Genomic DNA, 20449 nt, shown 5'->3' with positions numbered 1-20449 from the left:
ATGGATTAAGTCAGCTATTAAGTGAACCTCCAACTTAGAAGAAGTAACCAGGGAAAGCAGAGACTGGCATTGGCTTTGCTCTAGACTTGGTGCACATTAATCATGAAAGCCTCACTTAGGTTGCCCCATCTGAAAGAACAGGAGACTACATGGACATACTTCTCTCCGAGAAGATTGGAAGAACGAATGAGGTAACCACTAAAGGCATGGGGAGCCCTCGGTGGGGGCAAATTAGCATGAACCAGATCACTATTACTAGCAAATAGAATGCTGACATTTGGTTTTACTGAACAGATAAAAGCTGACATGTGTACATGGTAAAAGGCTGAGAGAGCGAGAAAAACCCAGCATGTTCCATGTTTTGAAAGGAAAGAAACCTACCTCACTGAAACAGAGTAAACACCAAGCCTTGGTAAGCCTGACACAGAAAAAAGAGCTTTTTATTTAAGATGTGGTGTTTCCTCAATGACTGCCATGATGGGAGCAGAAGATGTAGAACAAAAGGCACAAGAAACAGCCCCAAGACACCTCAGAATGGGGCAGGGGGTGGTGGAAGGGTATGGAGTATGTCCCCCATCATATCATCTATCCTATCCCAAAATGGAGTCCATGGAAATTCCTTAGAAATTCCAGAGGCCACTTTGGAGATGACAAACCCAATAGTCATATGAAAGACCTGTGAAATAGCGGGGTGGAGGCATACATTTATGTCAGATAAAGGGTTAAGACTAGGGACCGGTCCTTTTCCTGTTTCCTCTCAGATCTGCCCATCCTTTGCTCTAATATGTAATATAGGGGCAGTGGTCCCTGAAGTCCCATTTCCAAGACTCTCTCACCAACTGGCTTCAGACTAGACTCAGCCAAGGCAAGAACTGGTGGCAGATTGGCAGGTGGATGGAAAGAAGAACCCTGAGTACTGCTCCCTTCCCTCTATCTGCTTCATGCAGTGGCTGCACCTCCACCATACTTTCAGCACCCCGCCATACTGCCCTTCCTCCGATGACCCCATCTCCCACCATGCAGCTTCCACCACTGTTCCAGTGCCCAGGCAGCCCAGCCCTGTGCTCTGGTTACACCATCTTCTACCTTGGCTCCCCAGCTCCTGCTGCCACTTATCTCTGAGTTGCTTCACCACCCCTGTTTAGCTTGTCAGCGATTCACGTATCTAACGAACTTTCCCTGTATTAAATTCCCTCTGCTGACCTCCTGGGCTTCCCAAGTTTCTGACTGGATCTTGACCGATACATTTTAGGACCTAGAAGCTCTATACTGTTGGTGTCTACCTCAGACCTCCAGGAGCTTTACTACAGAGTGGGGAGGTCCAAATTCCAACTGCCAGCACATGTATCTCTTTGCCTGAAGACTTGTTTTGGTAGTTTGAGTCTTTTCTGTTCACGTGTATCTTCAGGGCAGGTCAGAAGTGCAGGGGAATTTTCACTCACACACACACACACACACACACACACACACACACACACACACACATACACAACCTCCCTCAATGGTGACCCATGGGAGCTTCCTGCCCACTCAGGCAGTAAAACTGCCAAGTGCCTGTTCTAGCTCAGCTCCCAGAATTTCCCAACAGAAACAGCTCCAGTTGTCCACAGCAGTAACCCGATTGACAAGACACCCTTTATTGGCTGCCTTCTTTCCTCTGTCACTTGCCCACTCCACTACTGGGGTTTCCACCTCTCGAATAAATTTTGCACCTGAATCCTTGGCTCCAGGTCTGCATCTGGGGCCACCTAAAGTAGGACCCTGTTTTCTTGTCTTCCTAGTTCCTTATTCTTCATGGAAGTGTAGAAAGTCATGTCCAGGAAGAACGCTGTGCTGCAGACGCTCTGATGAGAAGTGCTTTCTCACCAGCTGGAGCATGGCTGAGCAGGCCATGGTGCTAGGGGGGAGAGGGGAGGTTCCAGAAACCTCATCTAGCCTGGGTAACAACTGGTAGAAGAGCACTGTCTTGAGACCTCTGTTTTCTCTGTCCACAAAAGAGCAATCCCACCTGCTTTCTCTAAGAGCTTTCTTTCTGACCATCATGTCAAAAGAATCACAGGAAGCCAGAATACCTCCTGACCCTGGAGGAATTTTTTAAACCGACACTTGATTTTCTGGCACGTGACGGGGAAGACGGCAAAGGAACCTGAAGGGCTTATGTGTGCTTCCGGTGAATTCTAGGGAAGTGAAATAATGACCTTGGCCCAGACAGCAAAAGACAAATTTAATTTACATGCTTCAGGCCGTATATGGAAAAATCATTTAGACTGAAAAAAGAAAAGTCCAAACTGCAAGTCAATAGTGGCAAACATCACACATCCCGACGGTATGTGCTGGCCTCCATTTGCTACTCTGCCGTTCCAACATTCTCCATCGTTGCACATATTTGGGCCTTGTGTTTTCCATGAGGGTCTGGTCTGAAATACCATCCTGAATTTGCCCAGCCTCAGCTCAGAGGCTAGAGCCACCGCTTCTCCTCCCACAGCGCGCTCTTACTTCAAGGGCTGACCCATCTCTCTGGCTTCTCCTCCATCACACAGTCCTCGGGACTCTCCTTATTTGTAACTTCTTAATTTAGACCAGGGCCAGTGGAAATGTATACAATGAGAGCATAGGGAAGGTCTTATTTTAGCCAGCACTTCTGATGCTAGAATGGACTGTCAGTTGAAGAGGGCCAGAGCCCCCGTATGATAGCCTGGGCCACCCGAGGAGTCTCTCTTTGGGATGAGTAATTCCCATGCTCCACAAAGGGATATGTTTATGGACACATTCTGTGCTTCTCTGGCATCCCTCTCCACGAAGCCCAAACCACCCTGGAGACTGTAAGTAAAGCAAGGTCTTCTGGATAAGATGTCGCATTTATTTTTAAACCCAAGGATTTAAAGGGATGTCCATAATCAGAAACCCTCAGTCCCCTCCTGACACACAGACACACACAGACACACACACGCACACACACTGAGAGACAGACGAGGAAACAGAGACAGAGGCAGACACACAGAGAGACCGTCCTAGAGCAGATATACTCTGTGGCCCAAGAGTGTAATCAGTGGGAGACGTAAGAGCAAGTGTAGAAGAAGTCAGTCCACCTGGCACTTTTCTAGCACACACTTTGCCACAGAATGTTGCCACCCCCAAATAAATTCCTGCAGCTTTAAAGTTTATTCACTTATTTTGAGAGAGACAAGTGAGAGGGAGAGAGGACAAGCAGGGGATGGGCAGAGAGATACAGGGAAAGAGAGAATCCCAAGGAGGCTCTGCACTGTCAGTGTGGAGCCTGAGGTGGAGCTCAAACTCATGAACCGTGAGATCATGACCTGAACAGAAATCAAGAGTCAGAGGCTTAACCGATTGAGCCACCCAGGCGCCCCAAATTCCTGCAACTTTAAAACTCATTACTTATCTCTTTAAGATGTTCTGCTTTTGGCTGTATACTTCACTCTGAAATCTCTAAAAAACTCAGGAAGTTCTTTATGCAGCAGTTCCCAAACTTTCTCAGTTCGTGGTACCCTTAATGTCTACGTAATTTTTACACAAATGCCCTAGGCTAAAAGAAACCCTTGGCAGTTCCAGAGTAGTTGAGTCCAAAGAACCTAGTGAGCGTTTTTGTACTAACAAGTTTAGTAGCCATTTGGGGGAAAATACACACAAATGGAAAGAAAAAATATTTTATTTTATTTCATTCTGAGCCTTAACTGCTTACTAAAAGGATGTGCTCACCTGTTGGACACTATCCAACTTCACCAACCTTGGAATCAGACTGGACATGACCACTATCACTTCCTGGTTCTATGATGGCTTTGTGCGGAACTGGTATCATAAGCACTGAGAGCTTGACCTCACTAAGACAGGATGACATTGAAAGGCTTATCATATGTGTTAACAGTGACACAGCCAAGGGGGTAGTTCATGTGGTGTCTGTCTGACAGACATCAAGTATTTCTGGGCTTCCCTCAAAAATGTTTATAAATTCTATACCTCTGTGAGTTCACTGTGGAACTCTGGGGGGGTGTCTTGGGCACAGTTTGGAAAACACAGCCTTCCTGCTTCAACCTTTGTCAACACAATGAAACTATCTGTCCATGACTTTCTCCTAAGTGTGTGTGTGTGTGTGTGTGTGTGTGTGTGTGTGTGTGTAAACAAACCCATAACCAAAACAAATACAAGTGCATACATGAATCAAAGTGCCCAAGGCAAGGCCTGGAAGTGTACAAACCACACTATATCTGTAGCTACCTCTAGGGAGACAAACAACATTTGGAGGAGGTGCGAATGAGGGAGCCCTTCATTTTATCTCTCATGTGGAACTTTTCTTGACGAGAATGCTTTCATATATAATAACTATAAACAAAAAAACCCCCACAATTGTAATGTACCCAAACACAAAAACTTTACCTACAATACCACTTCAGATAGGGCTAATTTTGTGCAGAGAGGGGTGAGTCCCAAATTCCAGTGGAGGGACTTAGTCACTAAAGGACTCAAACAGGCTTTGTCATACACTGATAGGCGAACACTTCTCATTTACTTCTCCTTACAACATTTCCCTCTTGAGGAGAATTCACTTTCCATAACAGTGATTCTCAAGGGTAGTAGTCAGGAACAGGACTATGGGCTTTTCCACACTACTCCCTCCATGCACCTTCCCAGAGTCTAACTGTTCACACTCTACTCACATCATGATGCTATAGAGGGGAAGGCCACTGTCCTTTGTTAGTTTGGAGCTGCTGCCTGGCAATGACCATATTTCCCAGCCTGCCTTTCCTCTAGGTGGAGCCAGGTGACAAGGTCCCACCAATGAGGGAAAGGGATGCAGAACCCTGAAATTCCAAATTTGAGTCCTTAACTATTCCTAAGAAGACATCTCCATTCTATAGTCAAACAGATGGACTCCCCAGTCCCTTGCTACATCCATTTCTCTGCACCCTTGCTTATCCATTTCCCTTGGCAAGACTGGCCTAGGGAGGAAGGGACCATAGGTGAGAAACAGAAGCCTCTCCTTGAGAGATGGCACAAAGACAGTGAGATCCAGGGGAAGTGGATGGTGAGAAGCAGGAATAGATGAGCCAGAGCTGGAAACAATGAATCAAAGATACAAGAAAATAACAATCAATCAGTAACCATATAAAATAAAATGAATAAAATAAAATAAAGTAAATAAAAGTACATGAAATTGTCAGGGGGGTGGCCTTCAGTAACAATTCAACTCCGTAAACCGTGTTTCACCCATGGAGCTACATCGTACACAGTGACCTGTTTCATTGCCCTTATTATCAAACATGAGAAATTCCAGGGGAGCAAGGATAAATGACTTGGATTTCAGAGCTGACCAGCCCTTGGTCAGTTGGTCCTTATCAGTTTAAGTAAGGGCTGGTCTGAGAAGCAAGAAGACTGACTCCTCCAGAAGGAGCGTGGGATAGAAGCAGCCTCTTTCCTGACAGTCCTCAGTTCATGCAGAAGCACAGGTGAGACTGAAGGCCCAGAATGGTGCCAGCATTTAGAACTCAGCCGTAATAGTGAGAGGCTATGAAACACCCAGATAATAAAGAAGATTAGTGACTGTGGGCACCAATGCAAATACGAGGCTTTCAACAATGGACCCAAGCTCGAGCCTCACCTTAGCTCTTCGTGATGTGACTCTTTGGCAAACTGAGTCATTTTCTGTCCCCATTGAATCCCTGTGCCGATGGGGAACCTTCTTAACCCCTAAGAAGAGTCTGAGAGAATTACTTAGATCTCTCTCTTTTTTTTTTTTTTTTTTTTTGACCCTCAAATGGTCATTTAGTGCCTTCAAAGAGGGCCTGAGGGAACTTCACTCTGTTCCACGGAACATTCTCACGGACCACCAAGGGCCTCTGTGGAAAGTCTGGGCCATACCCCCTTGGCCCGGACAGCCCCGACCCTCCCTGGGCCCCTCTTCCCCCCTGAGCTGACAGTCCTGAGCTTCCTGGTGCTGTTGTCCCAGCCTCCTCGTCAAAGGCCCTACAATTATGCATAATTTATTCCACATGTTTTGTCTGTTGCGCCTGCCAGAGGCATCTGTCATAAATGTTTCAATACTTTAACTTTAGATGAGTTTTCTTTTGAAATAATTGTCCCCAGAGTGGTGCACTGAACAGTAAATTAACACCCATCTATCCCCAGGCCTCCTTTTGGCACATGTTCTAGCTTCGACGCTCCCCATAAAACATTCAGTAAATGTAGCGTCGCAGGCAGGGCCTGGCCACCACAGGAGCACAGGTGGCGCGCCCGCACCGGGTAAACAGCTGGGTGACAAGTCCTGTGAGGTAAACTCTGGGGACCGGTTAGATAGGAGTTTGCTTTAGAGTCTTCTCAGTGGTTTGTTTTACAGGAGAACATGCTTTTAGGTCTCACATTTGCCACCTCCCAGCTTGCTACACATTCCTTGTTCCTTGACATGAAAATACATTTCCCCTCCTCTCTGAAGCCATCGGTTATCTGATCCCATCTGTGTCGCGCCAGTGACAACCCCCCCACATCCCGCCCCATCACACACACACTCTGTCTCTCCTACACACATACTACCACACACTCTCACTCATGCTCACACAAACATTCACAACTCATGAGCAGTCTGAACAACTGATCTTCCGGGTACTCATTATTAGTGGTGGGCGTTATTGTGCTTTTTGCCAAATTTTTATTTCTGCGCCCCAGTAGCTTCTTAACTCCCCAAAGTAAGGGCCTGGCTAGGAAGGAGCTGTGGCTCATCAGCTACAATGAGTAAGGGTGTGCTGACTTACTGACTGAACCCATGTTCCAGTGCTTTGCCACTTGCTCTCAGATCCACTCAGCCATTCCCTTCCTCTGCTTGGGTACTGACCCCTGAAAACGATATTCCCCAGAAGAAGTGAACAACTGACTTTGAGTTGGGTTTGGCCAATGGGGGGCACTGGTGGGAGACTGGAGGGTAGGGGGGGAGATTCAGGGTATTTCTCCTCCACTGTCTCCTCCAAGGCATCTCCAGAAGTAGCTGCACCTCCTGCAGGGTTCCAGCCCCCACTGGGTGGTCGTGGCACCTGGCCTCTGGTAATCCCACCTCCCTCTTTGTGTTTCCAGTCCTAAGAATGGCAGCAATTCCCTGAAGCTGCCAATCTCTGGGCTTCCTGTTTCCTGCTTCCTCTACCTGCCCAGTTCTAACACCTCTGTAATTAGGTCCTCCTATTGTTTTCCCTCAACTGGCATGTGCTCTGCTTTCTGAGTGTACTCTAGCTAATACAAAGCTTATTGAAAGAAAAGGAGGCATAGGCTAGAATTAGAAGGGGCTGAGTGAAAGGTCAGAGGGATGACAGGAAAGATCGGGACTGCTCCCCAATCCTGCCATCCACAGCATCTTGCCATACTCAGTTTCAAGCCTTATCATCCTGCACAGAGAAAAACCTTGCCCTGGAGGAAAACTTGAGGAAACCTCCAAATTGGTCCAGGACAGACTAGTCCAGAAGAGATTCAAACTGATTTAGGGGGCTGGGGTAGAAAGAGAAAGAGAGAGAGCCTATTCTTTTATTAAAAGTATCAGACTCTAGATTCTTCCTTGGAAACACAACATATATATGTTTATGTTCCTGAATTTTTCCTACCGTCTGTTGAACCTCCTGCTGTAAACTGAGCTAATTCTACTCATGGTTGTCTTCAGTGGAAACAGAGCATCACGCCATGAGCATTTACACAAAACTATTAAAGAAAAAGTAGGTTAGCAAGTTTGTCTCATTCCAGTCTTTCCAATGAATACCCTTGTCCTTCTTGCCTTAATATAAGGAAGAAAAAGCAAGCATGACTTTTTAGTAATGTTTGAGGATCTGTTGAGGGAAAACATTCGAAGGACAGAGAAGCACAGTGGTCAAGAGCATTGCTCTGGAGTCAGACTGCCTGGCTCATACTCTGATTCTGCCACATATTAGCTTTGAGCAAGTTGTTCATTTCTTTAATCCTCAGCCTTTTCACATTTATAAATTGGAGATAATAATGGTTTTGAGACCTATATGAAATAAAACATGTAAAGCCTTAAATATTACTCAGAATTTTATTATTATTACTATCCTCACTATGCCTATACCCTTGAAAATCATAAGAATATATGTAAGAAGCCTACAACAGACCCAGTTCAGACCAAAAGACACCTGCAGATTGAAAGGGTGGAGATGGAGAAACATTTATCATGCAAATGGATGTCAAAAGAGAGCTGGAATAGCAACACTTATATTGGATGAACTAGACTTTAAAACTAAGATTGTAACAAGAGCTAAAGAAGGACATTATATAATCATAAGGGAAAATCCAACAAGAAGATCTAACAACTGTAAGTATTTATGCACCTAACATGGGAGTACCCAAATATATAAAACAATTAAAAACAAACATAAGAGACTCTTAAAAACTGAGAACAAACTGAGGGTTGATGGGGGGTGGGAGGGAGGGAGGTGGGTGATGGGTATTGAGGAGGGCACCTTTTGGGATGACCACTGGGTGTTGTATGGAAACCAATTTGACAATAAATTTCATATTTAAAAAAACATAAAGGAACTCATTGATAATAACACAATAATAGTAGGGGTCTTTAACACCCCACTTACATCAATGGACAGATCATGTAAACAAAATAAACAAGGATGGGGCGCCTGGGTAGCTTAGGTGGTTAAGCGTCCAACTTCGGCTCAGGTCATGATCTCACGGTCCGTGAGTTTGAGCCCCACGTCGGGCTCTGTGCTGACAGCTCAGAGCCTGGAGCCCGTTTCAGATTCTGTGTCTCCCTCTCTCTCTGCCCTTCCCCTGTTCATGCTCTGTCTCTCTCTGTCTCAAAAATAAATAAACGTTAAAAAAAAAATTTTTTTAAATAAATAAACAAGGATCAATGGCTTTGAATGACACAGTGTACCAGATGGATTTCACAGATATATTCAGAGCACTCCATCCTAAAACAGCAGAATACACATTCTTTTCAAGTGCACATGGAACATTCTGCAGAATAGATCACATATTAGTTAACAAAACAGGCCTCAACAAATACAAAAATGTTGAAATCATGCCATGCCTCTTTTCTGCCCACAACACTATGAAAATAGTCAAACACAAGAAAAAATTTGGAAAGACCAAAAATACATGGAGGTTAAACAACATGCTACTAAACAATGAATGGGTCAACCAGAAAATCAAAGAAGAAATTTAAAAATATATGGAAACAAATTAAAATGAAAACAAAATTGTCCAAAACGTTTGAGATGCAGCAAAAGAAGTTCTGAGGCAAGTATATAGCAATACAGGCTTACTTCAAGAAGCAAGAAAACTCAAATAAACAATATACCCTTACATGTAAAGGAGCTAGAAAAAGAAAATAAAGCCTAAAGCCAGCAGAAGAAAAGAAATAAAAATATAAGAGCAGAAATAAATGATATAGAAACTAAAAAAAAAACAAAAAACAATAGAACAGATCAATGAAACCAGGAAGCTGGTTATTTGAAAAAATTAATAAAAGTGATAAATCTCTAGCCAAATTTATCAAAAATAAAAGATAAAGGACCCAAATAAATAAAATCACAAGTAAAACAACAAATGAGAGAGGAGAAATAACAACTAACAGCACAGAAATACAATTATAAGAGAATATTATGAAAAACTATATGTCAACGAATTGGACAACCTGGAAGAAATGGACAAATTTCTAGTAACATATAAACCAGAAAAACTGAAACAAAAGAAACAGACAACTTGAACAGACTGATAACCAGCAGAGAAATTTAATCGGTAATCAAAATACTCCCAAAAAACAAAAATCCAGGGCCAGATGGCTTCACAGGTGAATTCTACCACACATTTAAAGTTAAGGGGTGCCTGGGTGGCTCAGTAGGTTGAGTGGCCGACTTCAGCTCAGGTCACGATCTCACAGTTTGTGAGTTCGAGCCCCGCATCGGGCTCTGTGCTGACAGCTCAGAGCCTGGAGCATGCTTCTGATTCTGTCTCCCTCTCTCTCTGCCCCTCCCCCATTCATGCTGTGTCTCTCTCTGTCTCATAAATAAATAAACATTAAAAAAAATTTTTTAAATAATAATAAAGTTAATACCTATTCTTCTCAAACTATTCTAAAAAATGAAAAAAGAAGGAAAACTTCCAAATTCATTCTATGCAGCCAGCATTACCCTGATACCAAAACCAGATAAAGACTCCACTAAAAAAGAGAACTACAGGCCAATATCCCCGATAAACATGGATGCAAAAATTCTCCATAAAATACTAGCAAATAGAAACCAACAGTACATTAAAAAAAATCACCCATCACAATCAAGTGAGAATTATTTCTGGGTTGCAAGGGTGAGTCAATATTTGCAAATCTACCAACATGATACACCACATTAATAAAAGAAAGGATAAGAACCATATGATCCTCTCAATAGATGCAGAAAAAACAGCTGACAAAGCACAATATCCATTCATGATACAAACCCTCAACAAAGTACGTTTAGAGGGAACACCTCAGCATAATAAAGGCCATAAATGAAAAACCCACAGCTATTATCATCCTCAATAGGGAAAAACTGAGAGCTTTTCCTTTATGGTCTGGAACAAGACAGAGATGTCCACTTTTACCACTATTATTTAACATAGTTCTGAAAGTCTTAGCCACAGCAGACAACAAAAAGAAATAAAAGGCATCCATATCAGCAAGGAAGAAGTAAAACTTTCACTATTTGCGGATGACATGATACTACATACAGAAAACCCAAAAGACTCCACCAAAAAACTGTTGAGCTAATAAACAAATTCAGTGGAATCACAGGATACAAAACCAATATATAGAAATCTTCTGCATTTCTGTATACCAATAATGAAACAGTAGAAAAAGAAATTAAGGTATCAACCCTACTTACAACTGCACCAAAAACAGTAAGATACCTATGAATAAACCTAACCAATGAGGCAAAAGACCTGTACTCTGAAAACCATAAAACACTGATGAAAGAAATTGAAGATAACATACAGAAATGGAAAAACATTCCATGCTCATGGACTAGAAGAACAAATATTGTTAAAATGTCTATAGTATCCAAAGCAATCTACACATTTAATGGAATCTCTATTAAAATACCAATAGCATTTTTCACAGAGCTAGAACAAACAATCCTAAAATTTATATGGAACCACAAAAGACCCCAAATGGCCAAAGGAACCTTGAAAAAGAAAAGCAAAGCTAGAGGCATCGCAATTCCAGACGTCAACTTATCTAACAAAGCTGTAGAAATCATGACAGTATGGTATTGGCATAAAAACAGACGTATAGATTAATAGATCATAAAACCCAGAAATGAAACCACAATTATATGGTCAATTAATCTTCAACAAAGCAGGAAAGAATATTCAATGGGAAAAAGACAACCTCTCCAACAAATGATGTTGGCAAAACTGGACAGCAACATGGAAAAGAAGGAAACTGGACCATGTTCTTATATCATACACAAAAATAAATGGAAAACCGATTAAAGACCTAAATGTAAGACCTGAGGGGTGCCTGGGTGGCTCAGTCAGTTAAGCATCCAACTTCGGCTCAGGGCACGATTTCACGGTTTGTGAGTTTGAGTCCCATGTCGGGCTCTGTGCTGACAGCTGAGAGCCCGGAGCCTGCTTCAGATTTGGTGTCTCTCTCTCTCTCTCTCTGCTCCTCCCCAGCTCTCGCTCTGTCTGTCTGTCTGTCTCTCTCTCTCAAAAATAAATTTAAAAATTTAAAAATTTAAAAAAATCTAAATGCAAGACCTGATACCATAAAAAGCCTAGAGGAGAACACAGGCAGTAACCTCTTTGACATCTGCTGTAGCAACTTCCTTCTAAATATGTCTTCTGAAGCAAGGGAAACAAAAGCAAAAATAAACTATTGGGACTTCATCAAAATAAAAAGCTTCTGCACAATGAGAAAACAATCACTAAAACAAAAAGGCAATCTATGGAATGGGAGAAGATATTTGCAAATGACATATCTGATAAAGGATTAGTATCCAAAATATATAAAGAACTTCTAAAACTCAACACCCCAAAGATGAATAATCCAATTAAAAATTGGGCAAAAGATGGGGCGCCTGGGTGGCTCAGTCAGTTGAGCATTCAACTATTGGTTTTGGTTCAGGTCATGATCTTATAATTTGTGAGTTGAAGCCCACATCATACTCCATGCTGACAGTGTGGTGCCTTCTTGAGATTCTCTCTTTCCCCCTCTCTCTATCCGTCCCCCACTTGCTCTATCTCTCTCTCAAAAATAAATAAACTTAAAAAAAATTTTTTTAATGGGCAAAAGACATGAAAAGACATTTTTCCAAAGAAGACATACAAATGGCCAACAGACACATAAAAAGATGCTCAACATCACTGATCATCAGGGAAATACAAATCAAAATGAGATATCACTTCACACCTGTCAGAATGGCTAAAATAAAAAATGCAAGAACAACATGTGTTGTCGAGGATGTGGAGAAAAAGGAACCCTCTGGCACTGTTGGTGGGAATGCAAACTGGTGCAGCCACTCTGGAAAACAGTATGGAGGTTCTTCAAAAAGTTAAAAATAGAACTATCCTGGGGCACCTGGATGGCTTAGTTGGTTAAGAATATGACTTTGGCTCAAATCATGATCTCACGGTTGTGAGCCCAAGCCCCACATAGGGCTCTGTGCTGACAGCTTGGAACCTGGAACTTGCATCAGAATCTGTGTCTCCCTCTCTCTCTGCCCCTCCCCTGCTCATGTTCTGTCTCTCTTTCTCTCAAAAATAAACATTAAAAAAAAAAAAAAACAGAACTACCCTATGATCCAGCAATTGCACTACTAGGTTATTTACCCAAAGGATACAAAAATGCGGGGGCGCCTGGGTGGCTCAGTCGGTTGAGCATCCGACTTTGGCTCAGGTCGTGATCTCAGGGTCTGTGAGTTCAAGCCCCACCTCGGGCTCTGTGCTGACAGCTCAGAGCCTGGAGCCTGTTTTGGATTCTGTGTCTCCCTCTCTCTCTGACCCTCCCCCATTCATGCTCTGTCTCTCTCTGTCTCAAAAAAATTAAGGTTAAAAAAAAATTAAAAACAAAGGATACAAAAATGCTAATTCAAAGGGATACATGCACCCTGATGCATATAGCAGCATTATCTACAATAGCCAAATTATGGAAATAGCCCAAGAGTCCATCAACTGATGAATGGATAAAGAAGAGGTGGTATATATACCACACACGCGCACACACACACACACACACACACACACACACAGAGGAATATTACTGAGCTATAAAAAAGAATTAAATCTTGCCATTTGCAAAGACATGGATGGAGCTACAGAGTATTATGCTAAGCGAAATAAGTCAGAGAAAGACAAATACCATATGATTTCACTCATATGTGGAATTTAAGAAACAAAACAAATGAGCAAAGGGGAAAAAAAGAAAGAGGGAGAGGCAAACCAAGAAACAGACTCTTAACTATAGAAAACAAACTGATGGTTACCAGAGGGGAGGTGGGCAGGGGGAGGGGTTAAGTAGGTGATAGGGATTAAGGACACTTGAGCACCGGGTGTTGTATGGAAGTGTGGAATCACTATATTATACTCCTGAAATTAATATTACACTGTTGTTAACTAACTGGAATTAAAGTAAAACTTTTTAAAAAGGCATATTTAAAAAACAGATGTAAGAATATCCAAATTAACACCACCTAAGACAAATAAGAGACAGTCTATGCCCCAAAGTTATGGGCTAACGGCCAACATCATCTCTCACATAAACAAAGAAAGTCACCAACTCTCAGAACCACAGAGGCTATAACTCAATCTTCCCATGTGACAGCCGAAGCAGAAAAGACCCAGAGAAAAGCTCAACTACCTGATGAGAGTACCATGACCCAGCCAGCCAGCCTTGGGCCATACCACACTGTCTCTCCCGAATGTGGACATGTAGTTACCACCTCATTACAGTATAGAATGTTTCATTTCAAATAAGCATCGTGTTCATGTGATGTAAATTGTTTTCTGGGAAGCCTTACAAAGAGAGAACAAAAAAGCAATGGGCCACAGCTAACATCACACTTAATGGTGAAAGACTAATTTTTTTTTCTCCTAAGATCAAGATCAAGAACAAGACAAGGAAGTCTGTTCTCCTCACTTCTATTCAACATTGTACAAGAGATTGTAGTCAGAGCAATTAGCTAGAAAAAAAGAGATAGAGACAGAAATAAAATGCATCCAGATTGGGAAAGGAAGAAGTAAAACTATCTCTATTCACAGATAACATGATCTTATACATAGAAAATCATAAGGAGTTCACTAAAAACTATTAGAATTAAAAAATGAGTTCACCAAAGTTGTGGGATACAAAATCAATACACAAAATCAATTATATTTCTATATGCTAGCAATGAATAATGCAAAACAGAAATTAAGAACGATTCGCAATAGCATCAAAAAGAATAAAATAGGGCGCCTGGGTGGCGCAGTCGGTTAAGCGTCCGACTTCAGCCAGGTCACGATCTCGCGGTCCGTGAGTTCGAGCCCCGCGTCAGGCTCTGGGCTGATGGCTCGGAGCCTGGAGCCTGTTTCCGATTCTGTGTCTCCCTCTCTCTCTGCCCCTCCCCCGTTCATGCTCTGTCTCTCTCTGTCCCAAAAATAAATTAAAAACGTTGAAAAAAAAAAAAAAAAAAAAAAAGAATAAAATAATTACAAACAAATTTAACAAAATATGTATAAGACTTCTACACTGAAAATATAAAACATTGTTGAAAGGAACTAAATAAGATCTAAATAAATAGAAAGATACATCACGCTCATAGATTATAAGAATAGTGTGGGGCGCCTGGGTAGCTCATTCGGATAAATGTCCGACTTTGGCTCAGGTCAAGATCTCATGGTCTATGGGTTCAAGCCCCACATCAGGCTCTGTGCTGACAGCTCAGAGCCTGGAGCCTTTTCAGTTTCTGTGTCTCCCTCTCTCTCCCTCTCCCTACCCTGCTCTCTCGCTCTTTCTCTCTCTCTCTCTCAAAAATAAACAAACACTAAAAATTAAAAAAAAAAGACTTAATAGTATTATGATGGCAATATTCCTAAATTAACCTATAGATTCAACTCAGTTCCTATCACAAATCCTAGCATGTGTTTTTTACAGAAATTGTTAAGCTGGTTATGAAATTCATATGGAAATGCAAGGCACCCAGAATCATCAAAACAATTTTGAAAAAGAAGCACAAAGTCAAAGTCACATTCCCAATTTCAAAACTTATTACACAAGTGTAGTAATCAAGACAATGTGGCACTGGCATAAAGATAGACACATAGGTTAACAGAATACAATTGAGTGTCCAGAAACAAATTCTTACATTTATATTGAATAGATTTTTGATGAGGATGTCAATATAATTCAGTAGATTAATAGTCTTTCAACAAATAGTGCTAGACAATTGAATATCCACATGCAAAATCAAACAAAAAACAAGAATTTGGACACCTTAGTTAGTTAACTAATACATAAAAATTAACTCAAAATGGATCATACACCTAAAAATGTAAGAGCCAACACAAAAATCCCTTAGAAGAAAACCTAGGAGTATATGTCTATGACCTTGAACTAGGCAATGATTTCTTGGATATGATGCAAAAGCACCAGTGACAAAAGGAAATACATATAATTTGAATTACAACAAAACTTTTTGTGCTTTGAATTGTATCATCAATACAATTAAAAAACAACAGGAGAAAATATTTGTAAATCATATTATATATTGGATTGGTATTTAGATTATTAAATAACTCTTACAATATGATCATAAGAGAACAATTTAAAAAATGGGCAAAGAGGGCACTTGGGTGGCACAGTCGGTTAAATGTCCAACTCTTGATTTCGGCTCAGGTCAGGATCTCACAGTACATGAGATCAAGCCCCGCTTTGGGTTCTGCACTGACAGCGTGGAGCCTGCTTAGGATTCTCTCTCCCTCTCTCTCTGTCCCTCCCCCCACTCTCTCTTTCTCAAAATAAATAAATAAATAAACTTAAAAAAAATAAAAATAAAATAAAAAGTAAAAAATGGGCAAAGGATTTGAATAGGCATTTCTCCAAAGAAGGCATACAAACAGCCAATAAGTACAAGAAAAGATGTTCAACATTATTAGTCATTAGAGATATGCTAATTAAAACCATAGTGAAATGCCACTTCACACAACTAGGATAGATAAAATAAAAAAGATAATAGCAAGTGTTGCTGAGATGTGGAGAAACCATACATTGTATGGTTAGACTGTAAAATGGTACAGTTACTTTGGGAAATAGTATGGCAGGTCTTCAACTTGTTAAATATGGAGCTACTGTGTGACCCAATTATTCCACTCTTACCTATAAATCCAAGAGAAATGAAAACATGCATCCACACAAAAACTTGTACACACATATTCATAGCACCATTATTGATAACAGCCCAAAGGTGGAAGCCATCCAAGTGGCTTTATCATACCAATTGATAAAGGAGGTATATCTAAACTATGTAATATTACTTGGCAATAAAAAAGTATGAAATACTGATGTAGCTAAAACATGGATGAATCAGGAAAACATTTTTCCAAGTGAAAGCAGCTAAATACTACATTTTTCATGATACCATTGACATGAAAACCCAAATAGGCAAATTATTTTTTATTGTATTTTATTTATTTATTTTGAAAGAGAGAAACAGAGAAGAGAGAGGGAGAAAGTGTGCATGCGGGAGGGTCAGAGAGACAGGAGAAGAGAGAGAATCCCAAACAGGCTCTGCGCTGTCAGTATGGAGCCCGATGCAGAGCTTGAACTCATGAATCGTGAGATCATGACCTGAGCTGAAACCAAGAGTCAGATGCTTCACTGACTGAGCCACCCAGGGGCCCCAGAATAGGCAAATCTATAGAAAAAGAAAGTAGATTAGTTGTTTTTCCAGAGTTTAATAACTACTAGGTATAGAGTTTATTTTTGGGGTGATAAAAATATTTGAGGGGTGCCTGGGTGGCTCAGTTGGTTAAGCATCTTACTCTTGATTTCGGCTCAGGTCATAATCTCACGGTTTGTAAGTCCCAGCTCCGCATCAGGTTCAGCAACTGACAGTGTGGAGCCTACTTTGGATTCTCTCTCTCCCTCTCTCTGCCCCTTCCCTGTGTGCTCGCTTGCTCTCTCTCTCTCATCAAGTAAATAAATAAACCTTAAAAAAATATTTTAAACTTAGATGGTAGAAATGCTGCACAAATCTGTGAATATACTAAAAGCTATTGAATCGTACATTTTATGTGAGTGAATTTTATGGTCTGAGGACTAAATCTCAATAAAGAGGTCTTTAAAAATGGGGTTGATATCTTCAAAATTAAAAAAAAAAAGCAATAGGCCTTGGGGATCGGGTGAAGCTAAGTTTGACTACCAGCTTCCCCACACACATTATATGGTCTTGGGCAAATTCCCATACTGCTCTGGGTCTCAATAAGTGGTAGCTTATCATCCAACTGGAAGGAAAGTAAAGAGAGGTGAGGATATGCAGACTCGGGGTCACAGTCAAGGCAGAGCCAAGAGGATCCTCTGGGATGAAAGAGGCATATCCAAGACCACCAGCTAAATTTTGGTTCTTTGTCCCTGTCTATTCCCCAGCAGAAGGGGCCTTTCCTAAATATCCCACACATGAGAGGGTCTCCAGAGCCATGTTATACAGTGGGTATTGACCTCAACTCTTCCAGTAGGCAAGAGCAGCATCCCTCCCATCAGACAGCAGCACGTGCTCCTCCCTTCATCTCCCATCTTTGGCTAGACTTACAGCAGGAACAGAAGATTTATAGTATTAACAGAATGGAGGGAACAGAAGAAGGATGTTGACAATCACATTCCAAGCCATTTTCATCTCTCACTGCTCAATCAGGAAGGTCATTTTCTCCCCAGTGCCCATAAGACATTAGATGCTTTGAGCTTTGCATTCTCAACAGTGTAATGGAAATAGATGTTGAATGCTAAAACATAAACATATGTATCATTCATAATGCATTCAGATGTTTTTCAATTATTCATGGTTCCTGAAAGTTATGTGACCTATCATGCATATATATCCAAGCAAAGTTTATATTAGAACCACAGTCTCAATGTACGCAATTCCAGCTCCTTGGCATTCCCGTCCATGGAATTAAAATTAAATGAGTCAGTGGTCAATAAAAGTTACATGTGATTTCCATAAAATTATCCATTGTATATTGCTCTAGGGTGGAGAAAGAAGGTTGCATGGAGTTGCTAAAGCTGAGAACACAGAATTCTTGCTTTCTGATGAGGGTGGTGGTGATGATTAGTCTGTCCTAAGAATGAATTCATTATTTCCCTGAATAATTGGTGGTCTTGGACTTACTTTTTGTCTAGGAAAAAAAAAAAATAATAACTCAGAGAGCCACGCTCTTTCTCTTCTAAGTCCTGTTTTCTTTAAGAAAGAAAGAAAGAAAGAGATAAAGAAAGAAAGAAAGAAAGAAAGAAAGAAAGAAAGAAAGAAAGAAAAGAAAGAAAGAAAGAAGAAAAAAGCCAGTGTTCTGGCCTCAAAAACACCACATTCTTCTGTTTTGGTGCTTGAATAAATTTGCATGTTAACATGAATGGTTCCAACTTTAAGAATGTAAAATTAAATGAAATTTGAATTCAAAGCCAAGATGGAGAAAAGACACATGCAAAAACAACAGATTTCCAATCTTGTTGATTTTTTTCAGGAACCAGATTAGGAAAGACATAAACACACACACACACACACACACACACACACACACACACACACACAGTTTCAAAGAAGGGTGGCACTCAGAGAAGACAGGCACTGCCAAAGAGGAGCCCCCCACACTGTACCCCCAGCTCACACACACTATGCGTATTTACAGATCACAGCACAGATTCTGAAGCTCTGTTTTAATGTCTGAATGCCACCGTAAAACTCAGAAATAGGACTCGGAAGACATGTTCACCATCACATTCCTACTTGTGAAAGCCCACCCAGATAAAATGAAATGTAAGGAACTTTATATGAGTAGCTCAAGTGAACACAGGCATGAATTTGCCTCGGCTGGCCCTAAGAGCCATGTCTTGCTTGGACTTCTTCACTGCACTCGAAGGGCAGTATTGCATGTAGTGGTTAGATGCACAGACCGTCAGAGATGTACAGAATCCCAGATCTACTCACCATTTACTGGCTGGGTGACTTCTGGCAACTGACTTAAGCTATGAACATAACTTTTGTCATTAGTTTTCATTTGCCTAATAAGAATGCCAGCATCATAAATTTACCATGAAAATAAGATAATATAATGCACTTAGAATGGCATCTAGCCTAGAGCAAGCATTCGACAAGGGTTAACTGCCATTGTGCTAGTTAGTATGGTGGTAGTTATCATTATTAGGTATTTAGGTGATTCAGTCCTGCACTGAAACTGTTTCTTTCTTCTCCAACCTACTCTCCCATTTTGGCCAGACACCACCATCCAGAAAGAGAGACAAATCAAGTCATGGCAAAAGCCTGCTCTGAGTGCAGGTCAACGGAATGTGTCATGAATCATCCCCTCCTGTCCCACTCCTGTCAACCTCTTCTCACAGCCCAGTCTCTGATGAAGGCATTCCAAATGAAATGACAAAGCACCTTCAGAAACGAAGAAGATGGCAAGCAACAAGCACCAGCAACTTACCTCATCTTCATCCTCAGCCATATTGGTGCCCAATTTCTGGACCACCGACTTGCCACTTGCCTTTAACATTTTCTCTCGAACTTTGGTTTCATACTCAGGCCGGGAGTGTTCCTAAAACCCAAGAGTCAAAGAGTAGTAGGTAAGCAGGCAGAAGAGCCCCTGGCCTGTGGGTGATAATCAGACACTACGAGTACGGTATAAAGTCAGGACTTAGAATCGAATGCTATTTGGATATGAACACTACACACGATCACAAGGAGTCTAGACCAGGAACACAATGTGGGGGAGAGGGAAGGAACACACAATAGTTGTTACCACACTGAAAACCAAACCTGGGCACGTTCCTGGGGATGGCGCCAGTGTTGAGAAAGGAGAGAGGAAACATTAACTGGGCAGCTGATACAAACAGAAGCATCTGGTTGTCCTACTAACTATCCTCATACCTCAAACTTTAAGTTTCAATGAGCCAAATCCCAGCCAGAGAAACAGATGTGCCCCACAGCTGGGAGTTAGGGCAACAGCAAAACTTCCTGCTCCATTATTCTGCAAGCTAAAATGGCGACCAATAAACATCAAAGCTAAAGATGGCCACAGGGAATCTTAAAACTCACTTGCCTGAACCTGTTTCCTGTACAACCTAGGTGACTAACTCATTGGCAAGTACACCAATGCTCAAGAGATATCACTGAGCCATTCAGCAATATAAACCTGAATAGTGAGTCACCAGGCAGGGGAAAGAGACTAACTAATCAAGAGGACTACGGTCAAACCAATG

At 41.5% G+C, this 20449-nt stretch overlaps 1 protein-coding gene across 1 annotated transcript in view; it reads right to left on the bottom strand.

Annotated features, from left to right (window-relative positions):
- Positions 1–20449, bottom strand: part of ANO2 (anoctamin 2) — a 341667-nt gene that overhangs the window by 126931 nt on the left and 194287 nt on the right. Inside the window, exon 14 of the mRNA XM_058743946.1 lies at positions 19675–19785. Coding sequence (XP_058599929.1) covers positions 19675–19785 — 111 coding nt within the window. The remainder of the gene's footprint in view (positions 1–19674; positions 19786–20449) is intronic.

This window comes from Neofelis nebulosa, chromosome 8, assembly GCF_028018385.1.
Source record: "Neofelis nebulosa isolate mNeoNeb1 chromosome 8, mNeoNeb1.pri, whole genome shotgun sequence".
Classification (NCBI taxonomy): Eukaryota; Metazoa; Chordata; class Mammalia; order Carnivora; family Felidae; genus Neofelis; species Neofelis nebulosa.
This window is presented reverse-complemented; position numbering and strand designations above follow the sequence as displayed.